This window comes from Talpa europaea (genome assembly GCF_964194135.1).
Source record: "Talpa europaea genome assembly, chromosome: 1".
In the NCBI taxonomy this organism is placed as follows: domain Eukaryota; kingdom Metazoa; phylum Chordata; class Mammalia; order Eulipotyphla; family Talpidae; genus Talpa; species Talpa europaea.
The window spans coordinates 42,703,336-42,718,547 of NC_140073.1; the positions used below are offsets into that span (position 1 = coordinate 42,703,336).

The 15,212-nt window shown below is 36.3% G+C and overlaps 2 protein-coding genes across 2 annotated transcripts; both read right to left on the reverse strand.

Annotated features, from left to right (window-relative positions):
- Nucleotides 1-1,515: 1,515 nt before the first annotated feature.
- Nucleotides 1,516-2,478, reverse strand: LOC311182170 (olfactory receptor 52N2-like; the record flags this gene model as incomplete). Its single annotated transcript, XM_084250770.1, is given in 2 exon segments — nucleotides 1,516-2,394; nucleotides 2,398-2,478. Coding segments are annotated over 2 exon segments (960 nt in total).
- A 6,781-nt stretch (nucleotides 2,479-9,259) lies between these two features.
- On the reverse strand, nucleotides 9,260-10,219 carry LOC311178047 (olfactory receptor 56B2-like; the record flags this gene model as incomplete). The annotated part of the gene is made up of 1 exon (XM_084244397.1): nucleotides 9,260-10,219. The coding sequence occupies one exon, from the start codon at nucleotides 10,217-10,219 to the stop codon at nucleotides 9,260-9,262; it is 960 nt and encodes a 319-aa protein (XP_084100523.1).
- Nucleotides 10,220-15,212: the final 4,993 nt, after the last annotated feature.

Consider the following 15,212-nt stretch of genomic DNA (forward strand, 5'->3'; position numbering starts at 1 on the left):
AAGTTTTTGTTCTGGATTGCTTTATTTGTTTTACATTTTAAAAGGACAGGGTTATTAGGAAAGCGAGAAAGAAAATGAGAGGCATCTGCACAGTCACAGGTGGGCAGGAGAGTTTTGTTCTGGTTTTAATTGCTGTTAGTGGTGTTGCCTCCCTACCCTCATACACAACTTCTTCCCAGGGTGTTTTTTTGCATTTGAATTTTAATATTAATGCCCTGCGACTTATCCAGTCTTGCTCTTTCATAAAATGAGGGCAACTAGAGCTACCCTATAGTTTTGAAGTATAAGGTCAATGAGAGGTGAATAGGAGGTGAATTTCAATACCTGACAAAAAGACAATTTAGGAAAAGTAATTTCTTGATCTGTTTGCTAGCGTTTTGGTATGTTTTAAATGGCATTACCTGATGAACAAAATTTACCAAATCCAAAAACATAATTCAAAGAGATAGCAACTTTACTGATTATAAGTTTATAATTTATATTACACACATTGTCATACTATTACTACTTTTATACTCATTTCGCTTCCAAATATGTGAAAACTATTTTGTAAAAATACATGCTGTGATTAGTATATTTCACAATCATTTGACTATATATAGATCAATATTCAAATATAGTCTTCATCGTAGCATATAATAAGAATATACTCTTAATCAGTTTTAAAATATCTCTATCTACTTATCAATTGTATCAATCTCCTGTTCTTATTCTACTACTCCAGTTTCCCCTTGGCTTATGCTCATATTCTGTCTTCCTTTTCATTCAGTCGTGCTATCTTTGATTACTCAAGAGTTTTTTTCCTTGTAATCAAACTCAGACATCCTTGATTGGCAAAGTGTGACTATTTTCTTCATGGTGCCTTTCCATTGCTTATAAAGCCTTTCCTCAAAAAGCTATCAGATAGTATCCACTCTGTCTTTCAAAATTCTGCTGGATGTGAATTCCAAGTAGTACTTCCCAGATTACAATGAACTCCAGCAATCATATTTGCCCCAGTTTCATGTACAGAAATACATTCATAAACATCCAAATAATCACATAGGCAGTGAAATTCCATAGATAAATTAATAGACAAGGATGTTCTAAAGATATACAAGTTTCACATAAATATGGAATAAAAAGGATAACAACCTCAAAATTCAGCAGTGACAGTCTATGGACTATTTTCTGGGCCTTACCCAGTCTTCTGAGGTCTCTCTCTCTATGTGATATTCTCTCTATTCCCGCATTATTTCTACATCAAATTGCATTAGTCATCAAAAATTTACTTGAAGTTAGATATCAACTATTCCACTCTGTGCATCCATCCAACAAGGTATAACAAAGTTAAAGCATTATTTTCTATTTTAATTTTCTTTCAAGTTAGAAGTCTCATTTTATGATAGGTTCACAAATTTTATAGTAGAATATTAAAAGGTATTTTCTCCTACTTGTGGTTATTGAATTTTGCATTTATTCTCTATAAATTTTTTCTTCATAGTTATACACATTGAAGAATTCTGTATTATAAATTTATCTCACACTCAAAATATCTTTCTCTCTATAAAACAATTTGATGACTCCTTCACGGATCTGCTTGGTCTTCACCCCATAGACTATTGGATTCAAGGTAGGAGGCAGCAACAGGTACAGGTTGGCTATAAAAATGTGGATATGGTGAGGTATGGTGTGCCCCCCAAAGCGGTGGGTGAAGAAGTTGAAGAAGGCTGGGACATAGGTGATGACAATAGCACATAAATGGGATGTACAGGTGCTGAAGGCTTTGTGACGTGCATCTGCAGATGACAGATGCACTACAGCACGGATAATCATGATGTAAGACATGGAGATAAAGATCATATCAAATCCCCCAATAAAAATGGCTGCTATCAGGCTGTAGATAGCATTAATCTTGATGTTGCCACAGGATAATTTGGCCACAGCCATATGGTCACAGTAGGTGTGGTGGATGAGGTTGCGCCTGCAATAGGGAAGACGCTTGATCAGGAAAGTGAATGGGATAATGAGTAACACACTGCGAGTGAAGGTGGCAAGCCCAGCCCTGGTGATTACAGTATTGGTGAGGATGGTAGAATAGCGGAGAGGATAGCAAATGGCCACATAGCGATCCAGAGCCATAAGCATGAGCACCCCAGATTCCATGCCCGTCAACATGTGGATGAAAAACATCTGTATAAGGCAGGCATTAAAATCAATCTCTTTAAGACTGAACCAAAAGATACATAACATATTGGGGACAAATGAAGTGCACCCGCTAACATCTGTAAGGGACAGCAAGGCCAGGAAGTAGTACATGGGCCGGTGCAGGGCCTCCTCATGGATGATGAGGTAGATGAGCCCACAATTGGCCACAACAGCGATGATGTACATGAAGCAGAATGGCAGGGAGATCTAGACGTGTGTGGCCTCTAGCCCAGGGATCCCATTAAGGATGAAGTATCTGGGAGTCAGACTGCAGCTGTTGGCTCCATGCATGATGGTGAATTGCAAAGCATGTTACTTTTTGTACCAATAAAGGTATTAGGAGAAAGTTTTAAGATTATTTTCAGCCAGAGACAATAGGTGAGCCAGTATTTTGCACAATATAAATAACAGATTTTGGAGTAAAGAATCTTTTTGTACCCAGAGCATTTTTTATTCCTACTGAATGGTACTGAGCAATTATTAAGCGAAGTAATGCAAACAGAGTAACAAGGCCCCAATCTGGCTTGGTTTTATACCTGGTTCTATATGTACCTGCTCATACCCCCAGGCCAGTCAGTAATGCTTGCCTTTGTTCCTAGGGCAACTTCCAAAGTATGGGCCCTCTTTAAATAACACTGATTCTCCTAACTTTTCACCGATTTTCCCTTCAAAAATTCCTATCAGATTTGTCTCCTGAGTTAATTCAATGACATGATCACCTACTTATCACACACATATAAAATTATATGGTTGAGCAACATCTATTCACAAGTATAAATATGGAAAGTCTAATTTTTCCAAGTCTAAGATTTTCATCTTTCTTCATTATTCTGGGACATGGATCTAGCATGAAAGATTTTTGATTAAAATCGTAAGATTGCATGATGTTTCTTATGAAAACTGTTCTTTATCTTATGTTTTTAAAAGTTCCTCTCTATTTTTTGGTTCAGATTATCAACTTCAGTTGTTCATTTTCCCACAGCATTGTATTGTATCTTACATTGTATTTTCAAACATTATTTCACATATTCTTCTGTTGCATGTTAATCTCTCCGACATAACTGTTTCCAAAGTTCTAATTTTGATTGCTTCTACTTTCTCTCCATTCTTTCAATGGTGTTAAGTATCTACTCAGTGCTAACCTCAAAATAACTTTATAAAAAAATTCTTAATTTAAAATTGCAATCCCTGCACCCCTACCAATCTTAGATAACATTTTCCTTTCCAGCTCTTCCTTACTCTCCAGTATTTAGTACTGTCTGTGGCCCCTCCCTAAAATCCACACACACAGGTATTCCTGTCTATTTTGTTCATGGCAGTATCTTTTATTTAAAATAGTGACTGGCGCTACAAATGAATTTCTAAACCTCCTTTTTTGTTAGTCTCCTTGCTTTCCGCAAATAACAAATTAGTAAGCAATTGAAAATAAAAGTATGCCTGAGGGATGGAAAACATGTTTCAAGATGTCAAGAATCTTAAAGATATACAAGAAATGAAAGGAGATATTTAAAATTGGGATAAGTACATAGAATACATGGAAGTATTTGTTGTTTGTGTTATCTTGCTTACCCTGAGAGCATACATAGAAAGAACAGGAAAAGTTATAGGGAAGATTTGGGGATGAGGAATGTGGTTCATTTATGCAGATAGAAATAATAGAAACCTCTAGTATGATAACATGATTACTATCATGAGATGTATTCAAGCAAAAGAAGAACAGCATGTGTCATGAATGCTGTGTCAGGAAGTTGGGCTATAGTGTCACTGGAATTTCTTCCTATATTTGCACTAATGCATTTTTACTGGAAGAGGTCAGTCTTAGCACTTCCTAAGGAAGATTCCTCCCTCTAGGAACAGCAAAGTTTCCTGTTACTGCACAGAATTGTGTTTCTTTTAGCATTAACATTTCTTTGGTCTTGTATCAGAATCACAAAATTTTTTTCCTTCAATGCCTAAGTTTTCCCCATATCTCCTCCCTCTTCAAAGACTTTGCAAATCTCTGTTTCATAGTCTAAAGAGCAAGATAATTCAGTCCTTATTCAATTACTCTATGCAAACCTCTCTTATTTGTTGAATATTTGCAAATTTTCTGTGCCTCTGGTACCTTTTTCTTCTACATCACTCATACTCACCTTGATGCCATGTGTTTTCAGACCTCCATTCATGACTGATATTGCTCAGAAAAGTTATACCACATTGGTCAGGAAGCATAGATAACAACGCTCAATGGTTTCTCTGGGGATTTTCTAAGCAAAAAGACATTCATTTGGGATTTCACTGATAGATATCGCAGTGGTCTCTGATGGGAAAGGAAGCCAATTCAACTTCATTGAAACTAGATCTATATTGGAATATATTTGAGCCAGAGGGGAAAAACCCCTCAATAATTACCCTTAAATTTTAACAACTTTTCTTTGATGGGACATGTGAATAGTATCCAGTATCCACTGAATTATAAACCTGGAATTATAGCTGAATTCCTAGTGTTTCAATTCTAGCTTCGTAACTTTTGTCACAGCTTTACCTATATGACATATATGGGCCTCCTGCCATGAATAAACAATTTTAGAAACTTCTGTGCCAGAAACTCATTAAAATATATGTCAAGCAAGAAGGCTGGCTTGTATGTTCATTGGAAACATTGTTCTGTTAATGTACTGTTTCTCTAGTCCTCTCCCCTCTACTTCAGTAAAAATACAATATTCTTTCTTATTGTAACTTCATTGCAGATGTTGATCAAATCAAAGGGAACTGAAGAGTTGATAGATTGAAATTCTCACAAGGTGAAGGGGAGAAAGCAGAGAACATAGTGACCACAATTGTTATTATCCCTTGGTTTTGTTGAAGTCTGTGCAGGGGTATTGGAAGGTGAAAACAGTGAGGAGGAATTTGCATGACTTTTAAAAGCCTGTTTTCTCTGAAGGTCATCATTATTAAGTTGGAAAAGAGACTCAGAGGTGATAATGGTTTCTGCTTGTCCCAGGCCCAAAATATCAGAATACACATTCTTTCAAGAGTATATGGATTTGTAAAATGTATCCATTTAAAAATAAAATTCTACTGATTTACCATTATTTACAAAGCTATGTAAATTTGGAGGGGTACATCATGACCTGTACGTGTGGATAAGCCTTACCTCACCCCCATCACAGTCCTAGTGCCATTCACACACAAGTTGATGTCCTCTGCCCTTTTTATCTACCACCTATCCCTCCCTTCATCATAACCACTGTATTTTTTCATAAAGTCAGAGAGTTATTTTTATTGTGTTTTTCAGTTCGTTTACTTTGGTTATTCCACATAAGAGAAAAAATCATTTCATAATTTTTTTAAATTTTTGACTATTTTTCTTTGCAAATCACCTCAAGTTCCATGTTTTGCAAAAGGTAAGATTTTATCTTTTTTTAACATCTGAGTAGTATTCCAATGTGCATGTATACAACAGCTTCTCTTTTCAAACATCCTCAATGGGCATTTAGGCTGTTTCCATATGCTTTATTTTATGGCTATTTTATCTTTCTATTCTTTCTTTTTTATGTGTTACTATTTGTTTTTTCATTTACACACATGATATCTATTAATCTACACCTATATTTATTCATAGCTATATATGTGTGTGTATATAAACAAATACATATACATCATAATTATTATTCACCTATACAAAAGGGGAAAAATTTCTGTCATGGAACAACACAGATGGATCTTGAAGGCATAATGCTAAGTGGAGAGAGACATATCCTGTATGACTCTAAGATTTCATACTAATATTAAAAAAAAAATAGAATTGCGGTTGCCAGGGGCTGAAGAGTAGAGAAAATGGGGAGATAATGGACATAGGATACAAACTTACAGTTATAAAATGAGTAAGTTCGGGGGATATAATATGGTGACTACAGTTAATACTGTATTGTGTACTTTAAAGTTGCTATCAGATTAAACAACAACAAAATGGTAATTGATTATGTGAGGTAAAACATGTGATAACTTAGTGATAGACATTCTGCAAAATATGCATGCATCAAATCATCATATCATGAACTTTAAGCTTTCGTGATGTTGCATGTCAATTTATCTCAATAAATTTGGAAAACCTGGGGCCTTCCTGGTGGTACAAATGGTTAAGCACAGCACTATGAAGCAATCTGCAGCCTCTGTAGCACAAGTTCAATATCCCGCCAGCCAGGGACTACCCACATGGCGCAGCAGACCTCTCCTGTCTTGCCCACTGCTCCCCTCAGCAGTGTATTTCAGTCAATTCACCTGTTCTATTCCCCACTGTCTCTGGCAAATCCTCTCATCCCCCAACACATACCTGGCCTGTACCCCAGTTCTAGTATACATTAATAAATAAATCTTTAAAAAAATAAATTTGGAAAATCCACCATGAAATATAACTTTATCCCTGTGAGAATGGCCCATATCAAAAAGAATGGAAACAAATATTGGGGACTATGTGGAGAAAAAGAAATCTCCTCCACTGTTGGTGGGAAAGCAAGTTAATACTGGTTCTATGGAAAAAGGTGTGCAGACATCTTACAAAAATAAAAATGCAAAACTTCCATATGACCCAACGGTATCTCTGCTTAGTAGTTATCCAAAGAATAAGAAAAATCTAATCTGAAAAGATTCATGCCCCCCTATGTTCACAGTGGCACTAAAAACAACAGAACCAAGCTAAGTGCCCATTGACAACGATTTTATAAAGAAATCGTGCAATATATATTTAATGGAATACTACTTAACTATTAAAAACAATGAAATAGTGTCCTTTGGACAAAATAGGTGGAACTTGAGGTCATTATGTTAAGTGAAATAAGTCAGAAAAATGAAAGACAGATATCAGGTGGTTTCACTTATCTGTGAATATAAATAATAAAAAACATACTGGCAAAAACAAACCTTAGATTTAGTAAAAAATTACTGGCTACCAGAGTGAACAGGGGCTGGGGGCGGGGGCAGGGAAGAGGAGTTGGGGGAAGGAACAGAACAAGGCATTGGCACGGGGGCTTTGGTGGAGAGTGGGTGAAACGTGCATCAATGAAGGAGTAAGAACCAACCTCAAAGTTATATAGACATCTGAACAACTGATAAATTCAATAGAAGGAAAAAGGGAAGTCAATCAGACTTTTTTTTAAATAATAGAGTCCTGCCTGTGTATTTTATTAATTAGAAGAGTAAATAATGAGAATGGAACACTTGAATTCTAACATTAAAATGTAACTTCTGATCTATTTCTTAATATTTGCTGTATCTGTTTTTGAAAGAAAGAATTCTTGGATAATAACATATGAAACAAATTCTGCCATTTTCTATTGATATATAACAAGCACATTTAAACAGGACTATTCAGTACTATTATGATGAAATAAAATTACTTCATATACATTTATAAATATTTTAGCATTTTTCCTAGTCTTAGAAATATGTGTTCTTTTGTTTTAAAGGCTATGACACAATAAAAATCGAGAAAACTTTTTGCACTCGTTTAGCACACTAATATTTTTTGCTGATGTGAAATTCACATGCCATAACATTGTCCATTTAAACCATCTAAAAATATGCCTGAATGACCTTTAGGATACCCACAATGATGTTCAATCATTAGCACTATGTAATTCCAGAAAATATCCATGTTCTCAAAAAGAAAATCTATTACCTATAATCAATCAATCCATATCGACCTGTCCCTACACCCCCAAGAAATAACTAATTTCTTTTCTGAAACAGTGGATTTACTTATTCTGAGCATTCCATACAAATGCAATCATACAACATGTACCTTTTGGGTCTGATATTTTTCATTCAGCAGAACCGTTCTTAAGTGCAGCCATATAACGCACATATCAGTACTTCATCCCTTCCGTGTATGAATGATAATTGCTTGTATGGATATGTCTCAATTAGTTATTCATTCAGCAACTCATTTTAGTATTTTTCCTAGTCTTAGAAATATATGTTCTTTTGTTTTAAAGGATATGCTACAATAAACATCGAGAACAATAAACATCATCTGGGTTCGTTCCCTTTTTTTGGCTGATAATACTATTATGAACATTTGTGTACAAGTCTTTTTTTGTAATATCTTTTTTCAATTATTTGAGGAATATATATGCAGAAGTTGAATTGCTGGTCACATGGCAACTAGTTTAAACATTTCTGGTACTAGCCAAGCAGTACTCCTATAATATTTTAAATGTATAATATATACCAGCAATCGACAAGGAATCCAGTACATGCAAAATAGGGTCTTTTATTGTGGTTTTGATTTTAATTTCTGCAATGATGTTTAGCATTTCTTCATGTGCCTGCTTGCCATTGTACTCTCCTTTAAAGAAATGCTTACTCAAGGTCTTTATTTTAAAAAGACATGACACATTAGAAAGCAAAAGGCAAATGAAGCAAGTCCTGTACTATCAGTAATTACATCAATGTACATGGATTAACTCTCTAATTAAAAAGAAGAGACTGGCAGGCCTCCCTGGAGGCGCAACCTATGAAGCTGTCTGCAGCCACCGCAGCACGAGTCCGATCCCCGGCCAGCCAGAGAGCAACCCACATGGCGCAGCAGACCTCTCCTAACTCTCCTGCTACTCCCCTCAGCAGTGTATTTCAGTCAATCTGCTTATTCTGTCTCTGGTGACTCCTCTCACTCCCCACATCTCTGGCCTGTACCCCAGTTCTTGTATGCATAAATAAATCCTAAAAGAAAAAAAAGAGACTGGCAGATATACACCCTAATAATCTCTGTTCACCATTGTCTGGAAGGTTCAGCAAATGTGAATTAGATAGAAATGATAAGAGTTTTCCATTTGTCCTTCCTCTGATTCCTTGAGACAAGAGGCATCACTGTATTTTCTTTTCGATGATGATCTTTCTTATCAACGATGATTACAAACAGTAATTTCATCACTTTTCTGAAGTTTCCTTTTTTCTTTGGCCACAGATTCTTACACTCTTTGAAAAGCTGCCCCTGTGTCCATGTTCCTTAGTTCTTCTGCCATTTGCAATCATTAAGGAGTATACTGGATAAATATGTGAGGATATTACAAAAGTGAACAGCTTCACTATGTTAGTCGCCCTTGGTGTTTAGCTTCAGAATTTTATACAAACCCTGCCTGAGCTCCTTGTTTTTGAGTGCGTACACCATGGGGTTAAGGGCAGGAGGAATGACATTGTGTAGCACATTGAGGAGAACTGGGACCAGGGGCACTGTCATTGATGTGCTATGAGTGATGGAAATGACAACAAGGACAGTGTAAAAGAAAAAGATTAGGATGAGGTGGGATGTACAGGTACTAAGGGCCTTGGATGCTGCTTCTGTTGACTTCAGCTTCAGCACAGAGTGAAGTATCAAAGCATATGATAAAATAATCAAACCGAGGTCACTTCCCATGATTGTCCAGGCCAGAAGTATCTGGTAGATGCTGTTGATTTTCCTGTCATCACAAGATAGGCTAGTGACTCCAAGATTAGAGCATAGACAGTGCTCAATTTGGTTCTGGAAGCAGTAATGTCTCTGAGCAGCCAACACAGGCACCGGAATGGTAAACAAACTGTTCCTGATTGTCATGAGCGTGGCTGCTTTGACCACGAAAGATACGGTTATTATAGATGGATAGTGTAGTGGTCTACAAATGGCTACATATCTATCTATAGCCATGCAGACAAAGATACCTGACTCCATGCCCACAAAACAATGTATGACATATATCTGAGCAAAGCACTCCGGCAGACTGATGGCCTTAGCATTGAACCATAAAATGGCCAAGATCTTGGGCATGATGGTGGTAGCCAGGCCCATGTCTACCACGGCCAGGATGGCTAGGAAATGGTACATAGGCTGGTGCAGTGCTGCTTCTTGACTGATGATAATCAGGATAAGGATGTTGGCACTGAGAGCTAAGAGGTAGAGAAGAGCCAGGGGCAGGGAGAGCCAGTGCTGCCAGCTGTGAATGCCTGGAAATCCCATCAGAATGAATTCAGAAAACTGGAAATTAGAGCTGTTGGAATCTCTGAGATCCTGGAACATCCTTTAATAAAAAGAAAAATATTCAAGTGTATAATTCTTGACAATCTCTCTGACATAGTTTAAAAATATGTGAACCTGGTCCATGTTTAAAGAGGGAGATTCTTCATTAGTTTCATCTCTCCACTAACATTAATCAGATATTTCTTTTTTTTTTTTTTTTTTAATAGAGGCATGCTTTATTTATTTTGTTTTGCTGGTTTGTTTTTGTTTATACATGCACTGGGTACAGTCAGAAGCGCTGGAGGGTGAGAGAATTCACCAGAACCAGAGCAGGGAGCAGAGCAGGCAGAAGGACCGAAGTACACTGCTGAGGGGAGCAGCGGGCGGCAGGAGAGGTCTGCGCGCCATGTGGGACCCTCCTCCGGTGGCCGGGGAGCAGCCGGGGATCGAACCGGCGCCGCAGAGGTCGCGGGCAGCTTCGCAACCCAGCGCTCAACCGCTGCGCCACCGGGTAGGCCCTAATCAGATATTTCTAAGGAAGCTTGAACTGTGGGGGCACATACTATGTGTTAACTCAGTTCATCCTCACGAAAACTCTATAAGGCAAGTCAAATTCTCTATTTTATTTTGTGCCTTCCCATACTTGCTTCAATTAGCAACTTCTTCAGGAACAATCCAATTCTTGTTAGAGAGGATAAAGAGCCTTACTTGAAATTTTCTTAATATGGTGTAATTGGAAAAGTGACAATCTTTGTTGGTAAAGATGGGCCTTTTTTCAATATAGCATCATGTTATAAAAACCTATTTATATTATCGAATAAAGCATATCTTAACCAATTATTTAATATTTGGGTTTATTTATACATGTATTTGCAGTATATAGGAAGACATCATCCATTTATTAGCTATTAATAGATGTTACTGAGTGAATGAACTCAGTATGAAATTAATGAAAAAGTGAATCAGTTTAATAATAGGTTTCAAGGATTGTTCCATTATATTCCAAATATCATTTTTTGTAAAGCATAAAGGAACCACCAGAAGAAACAAAACTATACCTATTTCATAAATCAAAATAAAACTTAAGTTTCTATAAGAAAAAACATCTTTTATCATAAAATAGAAAAATTTAGCTCACTCCAATTTAGCTTACTACTAATACTAACAATGAAAACCCTGTCGCTAGTCCCACTTTTTATATCTTTAATACCTTAGTTTCTTGATACAAAACAGTGAACTGCATATAATGGGGTCCAGGTATTCTGGATTTTGGTCCAAAAAATCACAAGTCGACTATATGAAACATACACTTATACATACACTTACATAGCGTCCAGTCTCTAAATCCGTCGATATTTGTACTACTGAAGAGATCTTTAATAAAAAGTGTGCCTTATGTATCCCAAGGGAATATTGCACAACATTGCAGACACAGATGTGGGTGTGTAATCAACTTAGTCCCTATGGAGGAGGAAAATGAGTGAGAGCTCATTCTTACCACCTGTAAAGACATATTTAAGAGAATCATTTCATATAAATGTATCTATGTCTGCATCTTTGCATGCAAGCAAGTATATACAGAGACAAGAGTAAGCACCACAATATTTAATAAATATTAGCAGTTAGGACTCATTATGGAAGAGTTTGGTTTCTTTCTGTCAGTTTCTTGAAGAGACAAGTTAAAAGTACTTATAAAGACTCAATGTTTCAATCACTCTCAAAAATATTCATCTATATGTTCCTTTATTTGGTTATTTAGTTTTTCATGTGAGAATGATGAATATACTGACATTGTAGAATTTCAAGTTTATTTTGTATATATATTGAGTTAGGAATATCTGGGACCCCAAATTTTGAGCTAATTATAGTGGTGATAATAACAATAGTAATAGTAAAAAACAAGCACAATTAGTGAGTTTAGTTTTATATTCCTTTATTATATAATAAACATGATGTCTACATATTTTTAGTAATTTAAAAATAAAAATGAGCTTTGAAAATGATAAATTGAACCTTTAAATAAAAAAGGGTTAAACAACTACATATACTTCACATATATTTTCTATGTTTTTGAAAAGTTTGGACAATACCATATTAAAACATAAATTCTGCAATTCTCAACTGACATTATACAATAAGTACATTTAAATCATATGATTAGTGATATCATTTTCAACCACATCAAAAAGAATGAAACACCTAGGAAGAAACTTAAATACACGGCACAAAATAAAACATGAAACTGATCATAAGCATAGCCAGGAATGTTCATAACCAGCAGTGTCAACCCAGTGAAACAGCCAAATTTAGTATATTAACTAAACCTGTTGCTAAAGCAATATTAGACAAAATTCAGGCACAGGCCAAATGGTTCGATGCAAGGCCCACTTAGACTCCATAGTTCTCTGATCTATGCTTTAGTTCTCTGATTTAACTATATCCCTTTAGTTCACAGATCTCTGACAACATGAGAATAAAAAAACAAATTAAGAAAATTAAATCCAAAAATTATTTGGTGTTTTCCAGGGATGGGGATAGGAAGCAAAGGGAAGGCTTTCAGTGGATCTAGAGTGTCAGTTGCAAGATGAAAAGTTCTAAAACTGTTCCACACCAGTGTGAATATAATTAACTATTATACTGCATACTTAAAAAGTTAATATGTGGCCTCCTGGGTGGCGCAGCGGTTGAGCGCTAGGTTGCGAAGCTGCCCAAAGCGTCTGCGGCGCTGGTTCGATCCCCAGCTGCTCCCCAGGAGGGTCCCACATGGCGCGCAGACCTCTCCTGCCGCCCGCTGCTCCCCTCAGCAGTGTACTTCGGTCCTTCTGCCTGCTCTGCTCCCCGCTCTGGCTCTGGTGAATTCTCTCACCCTCCCGCCCTTCTGACTATACCCAGCGCTTGTATAAATAAATAAATAAATCTTTTTTAAAAAGTAGTTAATATGGTAATTTTTATGTTATTCTTTTTTTTAATGCTTAATAGACTTTTCCAATGAAACTACCTTACTGTGAAGAGTGCATTTTTAAGTAAAAATTCCCTTTTAAGACTATTCAGATTATATCTCTCCCTTGAGTAATTTGTGGTAGTTTTTATTTTCTGAGGAATTGGTTCACTGCATCTTAGTTATCAAATGTTTTTGGTTCGAGTTTTCCATAGTATTCTTTTATTATTTTTTCATGTCTTCAGAGTCCAACATGACATTCCATTTCATTCCCAGTATCATTAATTTGTTTTTACTCTTTTTTCCTTGTTGCTATTGCTAGATGTTCTAATAATTTTTTGAAATAACACGCTCTATGCTTTAAGGTTTTCTCTTTAGTTTTCCATTCTCAATTTCATTGATTTCTGCCCTATTCTTTATTTTGTCCTTCTTTTACTAGCTTTGTGTTTATTTTCTCATTTTTCCCAAGATTTCTTAGGTAGGAGTTTAGATTATTGCTTGGAGACTTTCTTTCTTTTCTAATATATGTAGTCAATTCTCTAAAGTACTCTTTCAACAATACTTTAGTGTGTTCCAGAATTTTTCATGTATTTATTTTTATTCAGTCAGTGTATCTTTTATTTCCTTTAAGACTTGCTCTTTGATTCATTTTGATCTATTTATAGTGTTTTTACAGTGTATTTCTTTGCACAGATTCTTCAAGAGTTGTGCTATATCTCATTTTTATATCCATAACTTATTGAGGTCTCCTGAAATCATTAATTTTCCAGTGCGAGTGATGTATGAAAACTGTATCCTCTGATATATCTTTTCACTCTATCTCATTTGCAGTTCTCTTAAATCTTTCAACATACATTGGAGCCATATCAGCAGTTATACTTATGCTCCTTCAATAGTAAAACATGACTTAGAAAATTGAAAGTGAGAAGAAAACTTCCTTGTCTTTATCCACTTCTTATTGCTTACTATTTTTCTTCTTTCTAGATCCCAACTTTTCTTCTTTTTTTTTAAGATTTATTTATTTATTAATACAAGAACTGGGGTACAGGCCAGATTCGTGGGAGGGTGAGAGGACTCACCAGAGACAGAGCGGAGAACAGAACAGGCAGACTGACAAAATACACTGCCGAGGGGAGCAGTGGGCAAGACAGGAGAGGTCTGCCGTGCCATGTGGGATCCTCGCCCGCCAGCCAGGATCAAACCCGCGCTGCAGAGGCTGCAGACAGCTTCACAGCGCTGTGCTCAACCACCTGCACCAGCAGGGGAGGCCCACCAAGTTTTCTTCTTTTATCCATTGACGGTTTATACAATTTCCCTTGACCATGTAAGCAGTTCTCTAAAGGAAACATGGCCAGATGACTAATCTATATGCAAATTACAATCCTGAGACTGAAACCTAATTAGATTAATGACCTTATGGGGTATTCACTAGCTTTTCCACAAAGAAAATGATACTGAGAAATTAGAGAAATTTTGGTAATATAGCCATATTTTGCAGAGAAAAGTAACAATTGTCTTTCAGACTGAAAATTTCAATCACTATTTGGAATAAAAAAACAAACAAGTGAACATGTGACAACAGATAATTTCTTTCTGGTTTGTTCTTTTTTTTATGATTTACTCAGTTTCTGATTATTATTATTTATTCTGGAAACTTGCATTAATGATGAGACTTAGTCCACGGGGATGAGGAGGATAGAAGAAAATTCACAGAGAGATTTGGGGCAGGGGCATGTCCATGATTTGGGGAAACTGAAGACACTGAATGCCCCGTTCAACACCTTCCATTGTGCTGAGCAAAATGAGTCTCCTTGAAAAGGCATCACTACTTGGCTATTATGAATAATGTGCTATGAACTTAGGAGTACATAAATCTTTTCATATTAGTATTTTTTATTCTGTAGGTAGTAAATACCTAACAGTAGTATTGCTGGATCATATGGTATTTCAATTTTTTTTTTTTTTTTGAGGAATCTTCATGACACTTTCTATAGTGGCTCCACCAAATTACATTCCAAGCAAAAATTGGTGGGTGAGCAAGCCATGTACACATAAGGAGCTGTGCAGTGGTCCTCCCAACATTGCATGGTTATGGAGACTAGTGGCAAATCATTA